A 13,595-nucleotide genomic window follows, 5' to 3' on the forward strand; every position below is an offset into this window, starting at 1 on the left:
ATTCCAACTATTTAAAAATCTATTTGTTAAAAAGAACTGAAAGAAAAGAAAATAGGTTGATGGCATCGTTGTTTAGCTGGTAGGGGTTTTTTTAGACGTGTTTTTAAAAATCATTGTTCTAGATTGGTTCAAGATGACAGAGTAGAAGGACATGCACTCACTCCCTCTTGCAGGAGCACTGGAATCACAACTAACTGCTGAACAATCATTGACAGGATGACACTGGAACTCACCAAAAGAGATACCCCACACCCAGAGACAAAGGAGAAGCCTCAGTGAGATGGCAGTAGGGGTGCAATCACAATAAAATCAAATCCCATAACCACTAGGTGGGTGACTCACAAACTAGAGAACAATTATACCACAGAAGTCCACTCACTGGAGTGAAGGTTCTGAGCCCCACATCAGGCTTCCCAACCTGGGGGTACAGCAGTGGGAGGAGGAATTCCCAGAGAATCAGACTTTGAAGGCTAGTGGGATTTGACTGTAGGACTTTGACAGGACTGGGGGAAACAGAGACTCCACTCTTAGAGGGTACACACAAAGTAGTGTGCACATCAAGACCCAGAGGGAAGGAACAGTGACCCCATAGGAGACTGAACCAGACTTACCTGCTAGTGTAGAGGGTCTCCTGCAGAGGTGGGGGGTGGCTCTGGCTCACTGTGGGGACAAGGACACTGGAAGCAGAAGTTCTGGGAAGTACTTCTTGGCATGAGCCCTCCCGGAGTCCACCATTAGCCCCAGCAAACAGCCTATAGCCTCCAGTGCTGGGCTGCTTCAGGCCAAACAACCAACAGGGAGGGAACTCAGCCCCACCCATCAGCAGACAAGCAGATTAAAGTTGTACTGAACACTGCCCACCAGAGCAACACCCAGCTCTGCCCACCACCAGTGCCTCCCATCAGGAAGCTTGCACAGGCCTCTTAGATAGCCTCATCCACCAGAGGACAGACAGCAGAAGGAAGAAGAAATACAATCCTGCAGCCTGTGGAACGAAAACCACATTCACAGAATGATAGAAAAAATGAAAAGGCAGAGGACTATGTATCAGATGAAGGAAAATGGTAAAACCCCAGAAAAACAACTAAATGAAGTGGAGATAGGCAACCTTCCAGAAAAAGAATTCAGAATAATGATAGTGAAGATGATCCAGGACCTTGGAAAAAGAATGGAGGCAAAGATCGAGAAGATGCAAGAAATGTTTAACAAAGACCTAGAAGAATTAAAGAACAAACAAACAGATGAACAACACAATAACTTAAATGAAAAATACACTAGAAGGAATCAATAGCAGAATAACTGAGAAGTGACCTGGAAGACAGAGTGGTGGAATTCACTGCTGCAGAACAGAATAAAGAAAAAAGAATGAAAAAAAATGAAAACAGCCTAAGAGACCTCTGGGACAACATTAAACACAACAACATTCACATTATAGGGGTCTCAGAAGGAGAAGACAGACAGAAATGACCTGAGAAAATATTTGAAGAGATTATAGTAGAAAATTTCCCTCACATGGGAAAGGAAATAGCCACCCAAGTCCAGGAAGAGCAGAGAGTCCCATATAGGATAAACCCAAGGATAAACACACCGAGGCAATAGTAATTAAATTGACAAAAATTAAAGGCAAAGAAAAATTATTAAAAGCAACAAGGGAAAAATGACAAATAACATATAAAGGAACTCCCATAAGATTAACAGCTGACTTCTCAGCAGAAATTCTACAAGCCAGAAGGGAGTGGCACGATATATTTAAAGTGATGAAAGGAGAGAACCTACAACCAAGATTACTCTACCCAGCAAGGATCTCATTCAGATTTGACGGAGAAATCAAAAGCTTTACAGACAAGCAAAAGCTAAGAGAATTCAGCACCACTGAACCAGCTCTACAACAAATGCTAAAGGAACTTCTCTAAGTGGGAAACACAAGAGAAGAAAAGGACCTACAAAAATAAACCCAAAACAATTAATAAAATGGTAATAGGAACATACATATCGATAATTAACTTAAATGTCACTGGATTAAATGCTCCAACCAAAAGACACAGGCTCGCTGAATGGATACAAAAACAAGACCCACATATATGCTGTCTAGAGACAACCACTTCAGACCTAAGGATACATACAGACTGAAAGTGAGGGGATGGAAAAAGATATTCCATGCAAATGGAAATCAAAAGAAAGCTGGGGCTTCCCTGGTGGGGCAGTGGTTGAGAGTCCGCCTGACAATGCAGGGGATGCGGGTTCATGCCCCGGTCTGGGAGGATCCCACGTGCTGCGGAGCGGCTAGGCCCGTGAGCCATGGCTGCTGGGCCTGTGCATCCGGAGCCTGTGCTCTGCAACAGGAGAGACCACAACAGTGAGAGGCCTGTGTACCGCAAAAAAAAAAAAAAAAAGAAAGAAAGCTGGAGTAGCAATACTCATATCAGATAAAGTAGACTTTAAAATAAAGAATGTTGCAAGAGACAAGGAAGGACACTACATAATGATCAAGGGATCAATCCAAGAAGAAGATATAACATTTATAAATATATATGCACCCAACATAGGAGCACCTCAATACATAAGGCAAATGCTAACAGCTGTAAAAGAGGAAATCAACAGTAACACAATAATAGTGGGGCACTTTAACACCTCACTTACACCAATGGACATATCATGCAGACAGAAAATTAATAAGCATGGACTTGAGGACACGGGGAGGGGGAAGGGTAAGCTGGGACGAAGTGAGAGAGGGGCATTGACATATATACACTACCAAATGTAAAATAGATAGCTAGTGGGAAGCAGCCACATAGCACAGGAGATCAGCTCAGTGCTTTGTGACCCCCTAGAGGGGTGGGATAGGGAGGGTGGGAGGGAGACGCAAGAGGGAGAGGATATGGGGATATATGTGTACGTATAGCTGATTCACTTTGTTATACAGCAGAAACTAACACAACATTGTGAGGCAATTATACTCCAATAAAGATGTTAAAAAAAAAAAAGAAAATAAGGAAACAGAGGCTTTAAAAGACACAAAAGACCAGATTGATTTAATTGATAATTATCAGACATTCCATCCCAAAATAGCAGATTACACTTTCTTCTCAAGTGCACAGGTAACATTCTCCAGGATAGATCACATCTTGGGTCACAAATCAAGCCTCGGGAAGTTTAAGAAAACTGAAATCATATCAAGCATCTTTTCCGACCACAACACCATGAGATTAGAAATAAATTACAGGGAAAGAAACGTAAAAAACACAAGCACATGGAAGCTAAACAATACGTTACTAAATAACCAAGAGATCACTGAAGAAATCAAAGAGGAAATGAAAAAATACCTAGAGACAAGTGACAATGCAAACACGGCGGACCAAAACCTATGGGGTGCAGCAAAAGCAGTCCTAAGAGAGAAGTTTATGGCAATACAATCCTACCTCAAGAAACAAGAAAAATCGCAAATAAATAATCTAACCTAACATCTAAAGGAACTAGAGAAAGAAGAACAAACAAAACCCAAAGTTAGTAGATGGAAAGAAATCATAAAGGTCAAAGCAGAAATAAATGAAATAGAAACAAAGAAAACAATAGCAAAGATCAATAAAACTAAAAGCTGGTTCTTTGAGAAGATAAACAAAATTGATAAACCTTTAGCTAGACTCATCAAGAAAAATAGGAAGACTTAAATCAATAAAGTTAGCAATGAAAAAGAAGTAACAACGGGCACCGCAGAAATACAAAGCATCATAAGAGACTACTACAAGCAACTCTATGCCAATAAAATGGACAGCCTGGAAGAAATGGACAAATTCTTAGGAAGGTATAACCTTCCAAGACTGAACCAGGAAGAAACAGAAAATATGAACAAACCAATCACAAGAAAATATGAACAAACCAATCACAATTCAATCAAATTGAAACTGTGATGAAAAATCTTCCAACAAACAAAAGTCCAGGACCAGATGACTTCACAGGTGAATTCTATCAAACATTTAGAAAAGAGCTAACACCCATCTTTCTCAAACTCTTCCAAAAAATTGCAGAGGAAGGAACACTCCCAAACTCATTCTACGAGGCCACCATCACCCTGATTCCAAAACCAGACAAAGATACTACAAAAAAAGAAAGTTACAGACCAATATCACTGATGGATATAGATGCAAAAATCCTCAACAAAATGCTAGCAAACGGAATCCAACAACACACTAAAAGGATCATGCAGCATGATCAAGTGGGATTTATACCAAGGATGCAAGGATTCTTCAATATACAAAAAATCAATCAGTGTGATACACCATATTAACAAATTGGAGAATTAAAAACCACATGATCATCTCAGTAGATGCAGAAAAAGATTTTGACAACATTCAACACCCATTTATGATAAAAACTCTCCAGAAAGAGGGCATAGAGGGAACCTACCTCAACACAATAAAGGCCATATACGACAAACCCACAGCAAACATCATTCTCAATGGTGAAAAGCTGAAAGCATTTCCTCTACGATCAGGAAAAAGACAAGGATGTCCACTCTTGCCACTGTTATTCAGCATAGGTTTGGAAGTCCTAGCCATGGCAATCAGAGAAGAAAAAGAAATAAAAGGAATACAAATTGGAAAAGAAGTAAAACTGTCACTGTTTGCAGATGACATGATACTGTACATAGATAATCCTCAATATGCCACCAGAAAACTACTAGAGGTAATCGATGAACTTGGTAAAGTTGCAGGATACAAAATTAATGCACAGAGGGACTTCCCTGGTGGTGCAGTGGTTAAGAATCTGCCTGCCAATGCAGGGGACATGGGTTCAAGCCCTGGTTCAGGAAGATCCCACATGCCGCGGAGCAATTAAGCCCGTGTACCACAAATACTGAGCATGCGCTCTAGAGCCTGCAAGCCACAACTACTGAGCCCGCATGCCACAACTAGTGAAGCCCACGTGCCTCGAGCCCGTGCTTTGCAACAAGAGAAGCCACCACAATGAGAAGCCCACGCCCCGCAGCAAAGAGTAGCCCCCACTCGCCACAGCTAGAGAAACCCCACGCAAAGCAACGAAGACCCCATTGCAGCCAAATAAATAAATAAAAATTAATGCACAGAAATCTCTTGCATTCCTATACACTAACAACAAAAGATCAGACAGAGAAATTAAGGAAACAATTCCATTCACCATTGCAACAAAAAGAATAAAATACCTAGGGAAACAAAAGACCTGTATGCAGGAAACTGTAAGACACTAATGAAAGAAATGAAAGATGATACAAACAGATAGAGAGATATACCATGTTCTTGGATTGGAAGAATCAATATTGTGAAAATGACTCTACCTCCAAAGCAATCTACAGATTCAGTGCAATCCCTATCAAATTACCAATGGCATTTTTTACAGAACTAGAACAAAAAATCTTAAAATCTGTGTGGAGACACAAAGACCCTAATAGCCAAAGTAATCTTGAGGGAAAAAAACAGAGCTGGAGGAATCAGACTCCCTGATTTCAGACTATACTACAAAGCTTCAGTAATCAAGACAATATGGTACTGGCACAAAAACAGAAATATAGATCAATGGAACAGAATAGAAAGCCCAGAGATAAACCCACGCACCTATGGTCAACTAATCAATGACAAAGGAGGCAAGGATATACAATGGAGAAAAGACAGTCTCTTCAATAAGTGGTGCTGGGAAAATGGGACAGCTTCATGTAAAAGAATGAAATTAGAACACTCTCTAACACCATACACAAAAATAAACTCAAAATGAATTAAAGACCTAAATGTAGGACTGGACACTATAAAACTCTTAGAGGAAAACATAGGAAGAACACTCTTTGACATAAATCACAGCAGTACATGTTTTGATCCACCTCCTAGAGTAATGGAAATAAAAACAAAATAAACAAATGGGATGTAATGAAACTTAAAAGCTTTTGCACAGCAAAGGAAGCCATAAACAAGATGAAAAGACAATCCTCAGAATGGTAGAAAATATTTGCCGACAAATCAATGGACAAAGGATTAATCTCCAAAATATATAAAGAGCTCATGCAGCTCAATATTAAAAAAAACAAACAACCCAATCCACAAATGGGCAGAAGACCTAAAGAGACACTTCTCCAAAGAAGACATACAGATGGCCAAGAGGCACATGAAAATCTGCTCAACATCACTAATTATTAGAGAAATGCAAATCAAAACTACAATGAGGTATCAGCTCACACCAGTTAGAATGGGCATCATCACAAAATCTACAAACAGCAAATGCTGGAGAGGGTGTGGAGAGAAGGGAACCCTCTTGCCCTGTCGGTGGGAATGTAAATTGATACAGCCACTATGGAGAACAGTGTGGAGGTTCCTTAAAAAACTAAAAACTAGAATTATCATATGACCCAGCAATCCCACTACTGGGCATATATCCAGAGAAAGCCATAATTTAAAAAGACACATGCACCCCAATGTTCATTGCAGCACTATTTACAATAGTCACATCATGGAAGCAACCTAAATGCCCATTGACAGACGAATGGATAAAGAAGATGTGGTACATATGTACAAGGGAATGTTACTCAGCCATAAAAAGGAACAAAATTGGGTCATTTGTAGAGACATGGATGGATCTAGAGACTGTCATACAGAGTGAAGTAAGTCAGAAAGAGAAAAACAAATATCGTATATTAACACATATATGTGGAATCTAGAAAAATGGTACAGATGAACCAGTTTGCAAGGCAGAAATAGAGACACAGATGTAGAGAACAAACATATGGACACCAAGCGGGGACAGCTGGGGTCAGGGGGTGAGTGGTGGTGGTGGGATGAATCGGGAGATTGAGATTGACATATATACACTAATATATATAAAATAGGTAACTAATAAGAACCTGCTGTATTAAATTTAATATAAAAAATAAAAATCTTTGTTCTTATTTATATTTTCCCAATTTTAAATAATGAACATGAGTCATTTTTATAATTAACATATATATTAAGATAAATAATACTGACATAAAATTTTCCTAGTAGCATTCCAGAAACAATTATTTCATAATATTTTTTATGAAATAACAAAAATCTTAATAATATGAAATATTGAATAATGGTTGTTTTCAAGAAGTGGTATAAGATAGTATTTTTAGTTTTGTTGAGTTATTTCATGATTTGATAAAATGAGAATTAGTGAGGTTCACCTATAATTGAAGATGTTAAATAGTGAACTGAATCGTAATGAATTCTGAACACCCAGCAGTATTGTCAGTAAAATTGTATTTATCTTTAGGGACCAGAAGAGTCAAATAACCATGTTTGCATTAGATTTAGTTTGGGAACGTTTATATCTTGTTAAGGTGGAAATGACTGTTCATGATGTACACATTCTAAATTGTTTCAGAGAACGAGCACAGCTTTTGTTCTTATGGGGACCTCTGACATTTCTCTAGCCAAAGGTGTAAAGTTTATGTTAGGAAAATAAGGAGAAATATCACCAGGGGAAACTCAATTTTTTTTCCTAAAGTTAGAAATACTTTTACCTTTACATCCCCAAACATTTCTGGTAGGTTGTGTGTTTTTGTTCCTAAATCCAAGTGATAGAGAACATCTTCATCCATAGAGTCCAGGTAAGGATTTTTAACATGAACAAAACCTTTTCTGAAAAAAATAATAAAAGAAGGTGTAAAGGAATTTGGAGGGATACCACACAAAAGGGAAATATCAGTTTACACCTATGAAAACCACTAGCCCAAATATTGGACAAAAACCTTCATTTAGGATTAATTGATTTGTAAGGAAGCAATGTGGTATAATAATGAATAAAAATGGCTAATATTTGTTGTGCACTTACTATGTACCAGGCATAGCATTAAGCATGAAAATTTTACAATGTCATGAAAACTGCATATAATAAACACATTACCTCGTTTAATCCCATGACCATTCTATTAGGTAAGTAATACTAATAATTCATAAGAAGCCAAGCCTTACAGAAGTTGAGAAACTTGTGCAAGATTATACAACCAGTAGATTACAGAACAGTCATTTCTACCCAATTCTGTCCAGCCCTGGTGGCTATTTTCTTTCTTCGAAAGAGAGGCTGTGTAACATAAGCTACTGGGCTCTGGAATCAGACTGCCTGGATTCCCCTGCCAGTTCAACCATATATATACTAATTATGCAACCTTGGGTATATTATTTTGTCTTTGTTGTTTGGCTTCCTCATCTGTAAGATTGGTATAGTGAAAATAATAACTGCTTTGCAAGATTGCCTAAGGCCTGAATGAGATAATGTTTGTAACACAGCTGATGTACAGTGAACATAGAATAACTAACTCTCATTCTTATACTTCCCAACATGGAGGACCTGACAGGTACTAGTTTTAGAAAGACTGACATGAAAAAGTAGGGTGTGGCAAAGAATGCAATGTGTTCATCAAACCCCAGTTCTTTTTCCTCCTGGGCACATTGCTAGACCACATTCCCAGCTTCTCTTACAGTAAAGTGAGGTCATATGACTGAGTTCTGGCCATTGGAATGTGGGTGGAAGTGATGTGTCTACTTCTAGGCCTGGCTCCCAAAAAACTAGTATCTCCCTCAAATTTGTTTCTCTTCCTCTCTCTCTCAGTGGATGTGCAGAGTAGACACCAGTCCTTTACTCCATCAGCCTGTTTTGGATTGAGCAAGAAGCCACTGACATTTTAAGCAGCATTAGCCTGCTGACCAATAAGAGGTTCTTTGTTAACATACTATAAAATGATCTTTTTTCATTAGAAGATCTAAATGAGAAGTAAGTGAAGCAGGATGATGGGGTCAAAACAGAAAGCTGAGTAGGATCCTGGAGAGACTGAATGTAGGTATAATAGAAAAAGGAAGACTAAACAGGCACAGAGTTCTAAAGCAACAGGATTTAGAGCTTATAAAAAAGAAATGCTCAAGAAAAAGCGTGAAGGAAAAGAAGTGAGACTAAAGAGCTTGGAGAAAGGGGAAGTGATCAAGTGAAAGACCTAATTTTAGTAATCATGCAAAACCATAAGAGTACAAAATTATTGTAATAAGGAAAGTAAGACTTAAAAACAGAAGGTAAGGTAAGAAAGAGGACACTTCAAAGTAGAAACTCTATTTTCCAGCAGCCTCCTTCCACCAGATGCCCAGAAGAGAATGTGGAGATATTACTAAGAAGCCAGTGGAAAGACAAGCTTACCAGAAAGAAAGGACTACAACTAGAAGGCCTTAAAGCCATTCTTTTTTAAAAAATTCATTTTGTTGTAGTATAGTTGATTTACAATGTTGTGTTAATTTCTGCTGTACAGCAAGGTAATTCATTTATACATATACATACATTCTTTTTCATATTCTTTTCCATTATGGTTTATCCCGGGATCCTGAATATAGTTCCCTGTGCTGTACAGTAGGACCTTGTTGTTTATCCATTCTATATATACTAGTTTGCATCTGCTAATCCCAAACTCATAATCCATCCCTCCCCCGTCCCCTCTCCCCATTGGCAACCACAAATCTGTTCTTTATGTCTGTGAGTCTGTTTCTTTTTCGTAGATAAGTTCATTTGTGTCATATTTTAGATTCCACATATAAGTGGTATCATATGGTATTTGTCTTAAAGCCATTCTTGATGTCAGCCCATCACTTCATTACCCAGTGCAGTTCAGTGGTTATCCGTTTGCTCCCACTCATCTTGGGTGTGACATCCCAGCACCACCCTGGCCATATCAGCCATTCTGGTGATGCCGTGGCTGCCAGCCTTCCTGCCCTTTCCCCTACTGCATGAACACTGCCTCACACCACAGTGGATCCAGCCATCTTTACCAAGAACCATCTGGAACTTCTCTGCTCTACGGTCCTCCCATTTCCCTCCAAATACTTTAAAACATCTTAACAAAAACCTTGTATGTTTCTGTATCTCCAATGGTCCTCAACCTGACTGTGCATTAAGATCACCAGGGGGTTTTGAAGAAAATACTGTTGCTCAGGCCCCAATTAATTTAGACTCTGAAATTATTTTTTAAATCTTCCTGGATGATCTGATGTGCAGCCAAAGTTAAGAACCCCTGCTTTAGACCTTTGTTCCTGAAACATCCTTCTCCTTGCCCTCAGTTTTTTTTTTGTTTGTTTGTTTGTTTTTTTATTTTTTTTTTTTTTTGCGGTATGCGGGCCTCTCACTGTTGTGGCCTCTCCCGTTGCGGAGCGCAGGCTCCGGACGCGCAGGCTCAATGGCCATGGCTCACGGGGCCAGCCGCTCCGCGACATGTGGGATCTTCCCAGACCGGGGAACGAACCCGTGTCCCCTGCATCGGCAGGCGGACTCTCAACCACTGCGCCACCAGGGAAGCCCTGCCCTCAGTTTTTCACCTATTAGTATCCTACTCATTCTTCAAGGTCAAATTCAAATATCACCTCCTCTGTGAAGGCTTTTCCAAGTATCTTTCCTCTCTGGTCAGTATGAATTCCCCCCCACTGTGCTCCTAAAGCATTTATTTGGCATTTCATGTGTTAATTTTCTACCTTCCCAGAAAGATTTTGAATTCCCTCATGCAAGCTGTCTCATGTATCTTTTTAAATTCCTAAATATTTAAAAATTTTATTTGTTAAATTAACTGTTCAGGAAGTAGAACAGCAATACTACAAATTTCAAAAACATTTAGGACAACAGATTCTTAATTAGTTAGTGGATAGCTGGTTTCAAACAGAAAGCATTCCATGATGCACTTTCCTACATCAGAAAAAGCATCAAAGCCTCAAAGCAGAAGGACACCTTCTTTCTTCTCTTGCTGAGGGGCAGGAAGATATTTACCCACTGTCCCTTGCTAGACAAAGTGTGGTCAATGAACCAGGAGCGTCAGCAGCATCGCCTGGACAGCTTGTTAGAAATGCAAAATCTCAGTCCCTACCCTAGACATACTGAATTACAATCTGAATTTTGACTAACTCTTACGTGATTCCCATGCACATTAAAGTTTGAGAAACACTGCCATACACTTTATCTTCCAGTTTCTATTATGCTTTCGGTTTTACTCTCCCAAAACTGCTTTCACTATCTGGAGATTTTTCCTTTGGATTCCCAGCTGAATCTATGAATCATCACTCTATGAAAGAGTGTCATTCATCTACTCCAGTGAGTCAAGCTCTTAACTACATATCAGAGTCACCCGTGGTGCTTAGTACTGATACCTGGGCCCAACTCCTAGAAATTCTGATTCAGTTGGTCGAGGAGTTCTGGGACTTTGTATTTTTTAAATCACTGATCTACTCCACCTCTCCTATCTTCAAGAAGAAATTCTCAGACTGGGATAACCATTCATTATATTCTCTTGTGTTAATTATAATACTCCTCTTAATTCATTCTTTAGTTTTCTTTGATGTCTGTCCCAATGTCTAATGATCTCTTGGTCCAAAAATTGGGACAGGGAGACATCTATAGAAGATTTTTATTCCATTAGGCTCATTAAGAAGCACTTCTAAGATGTTCACTCTATCAGTGGCCAAAGGAAGGACCAATTTGGGGTATCATGCCAAATTTAACCCAGTATGAATCAGACAATTGCAATACTTCAGTCTTTCCAAGATACATAATTTTTATTAAATAGACTTGCATTTACTGTTTTCTCCTCTATCTTCTTTTTCAGTTTTTCCCAAAAACATAAGCCAAAGATGCAGTTGGGAATAAAGTCTTTTAGCAAACTATGACATGCTATATAGCATGGTCAGTATTAAATATTGGTAACCAAAGTAAAGTGCTGGGTGAGCAGTCTTTCCATTTTACCATTACCTTCATTTTCATAATGTTTCCCTTTCCTTCTCCTTGGCTTCCCTGAAGAAATGAACACAGTGGGAGGCTACCTCTGTTTGGAATGGGTACGTGGAGCATTTTGTGAAATGCTGTCCTGATGGAGCCTTTAAGCCAGACATTTAGAAGGAACTTACAAAAATTCCTTAAGCCTCATGAAGATTAATGCTCTATTATGTTCTGTGAACCTGGGGCAGGAATTGGAGCTAAATTTGCAGACAGCTTTGGCAGATTTATGTCTACCCCTGAGATGAATAACCTACACGGTATTTTAGAAGTGCATTCTATGTAAAGTCCACCACAAAGCACGTGAAATCACTTCATAATAAGCTGCAACACAGTTACATCTCCCTTAGACACTGGGAGGCCCCTTTAATTATTTCTCAGATACAGCCCACGGTCCTGGGATTAAAGACTGAACTCCAGGCTGAATTCCAGGCTGAACTGTGAATTCGTTCATTCATGCATGTTTTGTGTGACTTGTTTTGCCCCACTTTCATTTTTCTTTAATTGAGATGTGATTGACATATTGCCCCACTTTTTTTTTTTTTTTTTGCAGTACTCAGGCCTCTCACTGTTGTGGCCTCTCCCGTTGCGGAGCATAGGCTCCAGACGCGCAGGCTCAGCGGCCATGGCTCACGGGCCCAGCCGCTCCACGGCATGTGGGATCTTCTCGGACGGGGGCACGAACCCGTGTCCCCTGTATCGGCAGGTGGACTCTCAACCACTGCGCCACCAGGGAAGCCCTGCCTCACTTTCTTAGATGAGCTAACCCCTTCTAAGAACTGAGAAATGAAAATGCCATTGAGAAGAAAATTGGCATTGTTTTTATTTCGTTTTGTATTCTGAACTGTGTTCCAACTATATGATCTCTAAACTTAAGAAACTTACATAACTGTAGAAATCCATCTTCTGAATATTTAATACAAAATCCAAAGAACCTCCCATCTCATCAAAACCAATAAAAGATCAAAATTACTCACCCAACATATGTATTCCTCTCAGATCTCTTGGATGTATTGGAAGCAGGAAAACTCGAAGTCATACTTTGTATTATGAGGATAATCACTCTTAAGTTGATATCAGGAAAGAAAAATATTGTGATTTACTATTAAATTATAGATCAAATTATGGTAGAATGACAATTTAGAATGCCACTCTCCCTTAAAACTTGTTTTCTTCCGAAATTGCTAATGGAACTTTTCACTTAGCATTCTAAACTCCCTCATTAATTCAAAAATATTCTCCCTGACATGGCCTTTTAAACTACAGCCCAGCTCTCAGAGCAACACTTCCCCAAGAAGATAGGTTCCCTTTGAAGGTGTGGCATCCTACCTCTTTAATAGGTTAGGTTTGTTAGCTTGTTAACTGTTGACCAACACACCTTTCCCTTACATCTGGCCTTGGTCCAGCATGGGTCTGGGGTAACACACAGACTTATTTACTTTTAGACAACTGTATATGGTTGCAAGTCCTCCATTGATTTCCGTAACAAATCCACCAGGTTGTCTCAGAATGTGTCCAGTACACGTGAGAACTTTCAGTTCCCAAACATTTCATTTTCTCACCTCATCCTACCTCTCATCAACTTGTTTTCATTCTTTGTGATCACAAGTGAGAAAAACACACAAAGTCAGGACCTCAGAACACCCCTTCATCTGAACTTTGCCCATTCAAATTCACACAGAAGTTCTGATAAGTAAACAAAGCCTGTTTCCCAGGACCTCTTTATTTAGCTAAACCTGAGGTTGCCTGTAAAATCCAATGAAGCAGCTGTCCGAAGTCAACACAGGTAGAATAACAAAATACAGACTAGTATTTTC

General features: G+C 39.4%; 1 protein-coding gene across 4 annotated transcripts in view; it reads right to left on the minus strand.

Moving 5' to 3' along the window:
- UPP2 (uridine phosphorylase 2) overlaps nt 1–13,095 on the minus strand; it is a 44,516-nt gene extending 31,421 nt beyond the window's left edge. For all 4 annotated transcript variants that reach the window (XR_009520166.1, XR_009520165.1, XM_060016766.2 and 1 more), the window contains exons 1-2: nt 12,756–13,095; nt 7,508–7,625 (exon numbers count right to left, since the gene is read on the minus strand). Coding sequence is in view for 2 of the 4 variants with exons in the window: in XM_060016766.2 (XP_059872749.1) it covers nt 7,508–7,625; nt 12,756–12,817 (180 nt within the window). In the remaining 2 variants the exon portion in view is untranslated. The remainder of the gene's footprint in view (nt 1–7,507; nt 7,626–12,755) is intronic.
- Nucleotides 13,096–13,595: the final 500 nt, after the last annotated feature.

Source organism: Delphinus delphis, chromosome 7, assembly GCF_949987515.2.
Source record: "Delphinus delphis chromosome 7, mDelDel1.2, whole genome shotgun sequence".
Classification (NCBI taxonomy): Eukaryota; Metazoa; Chordata; class Mammalia; order Artiodactyla; family Delphinidae; genus Delphinus; species Delphinus delphis.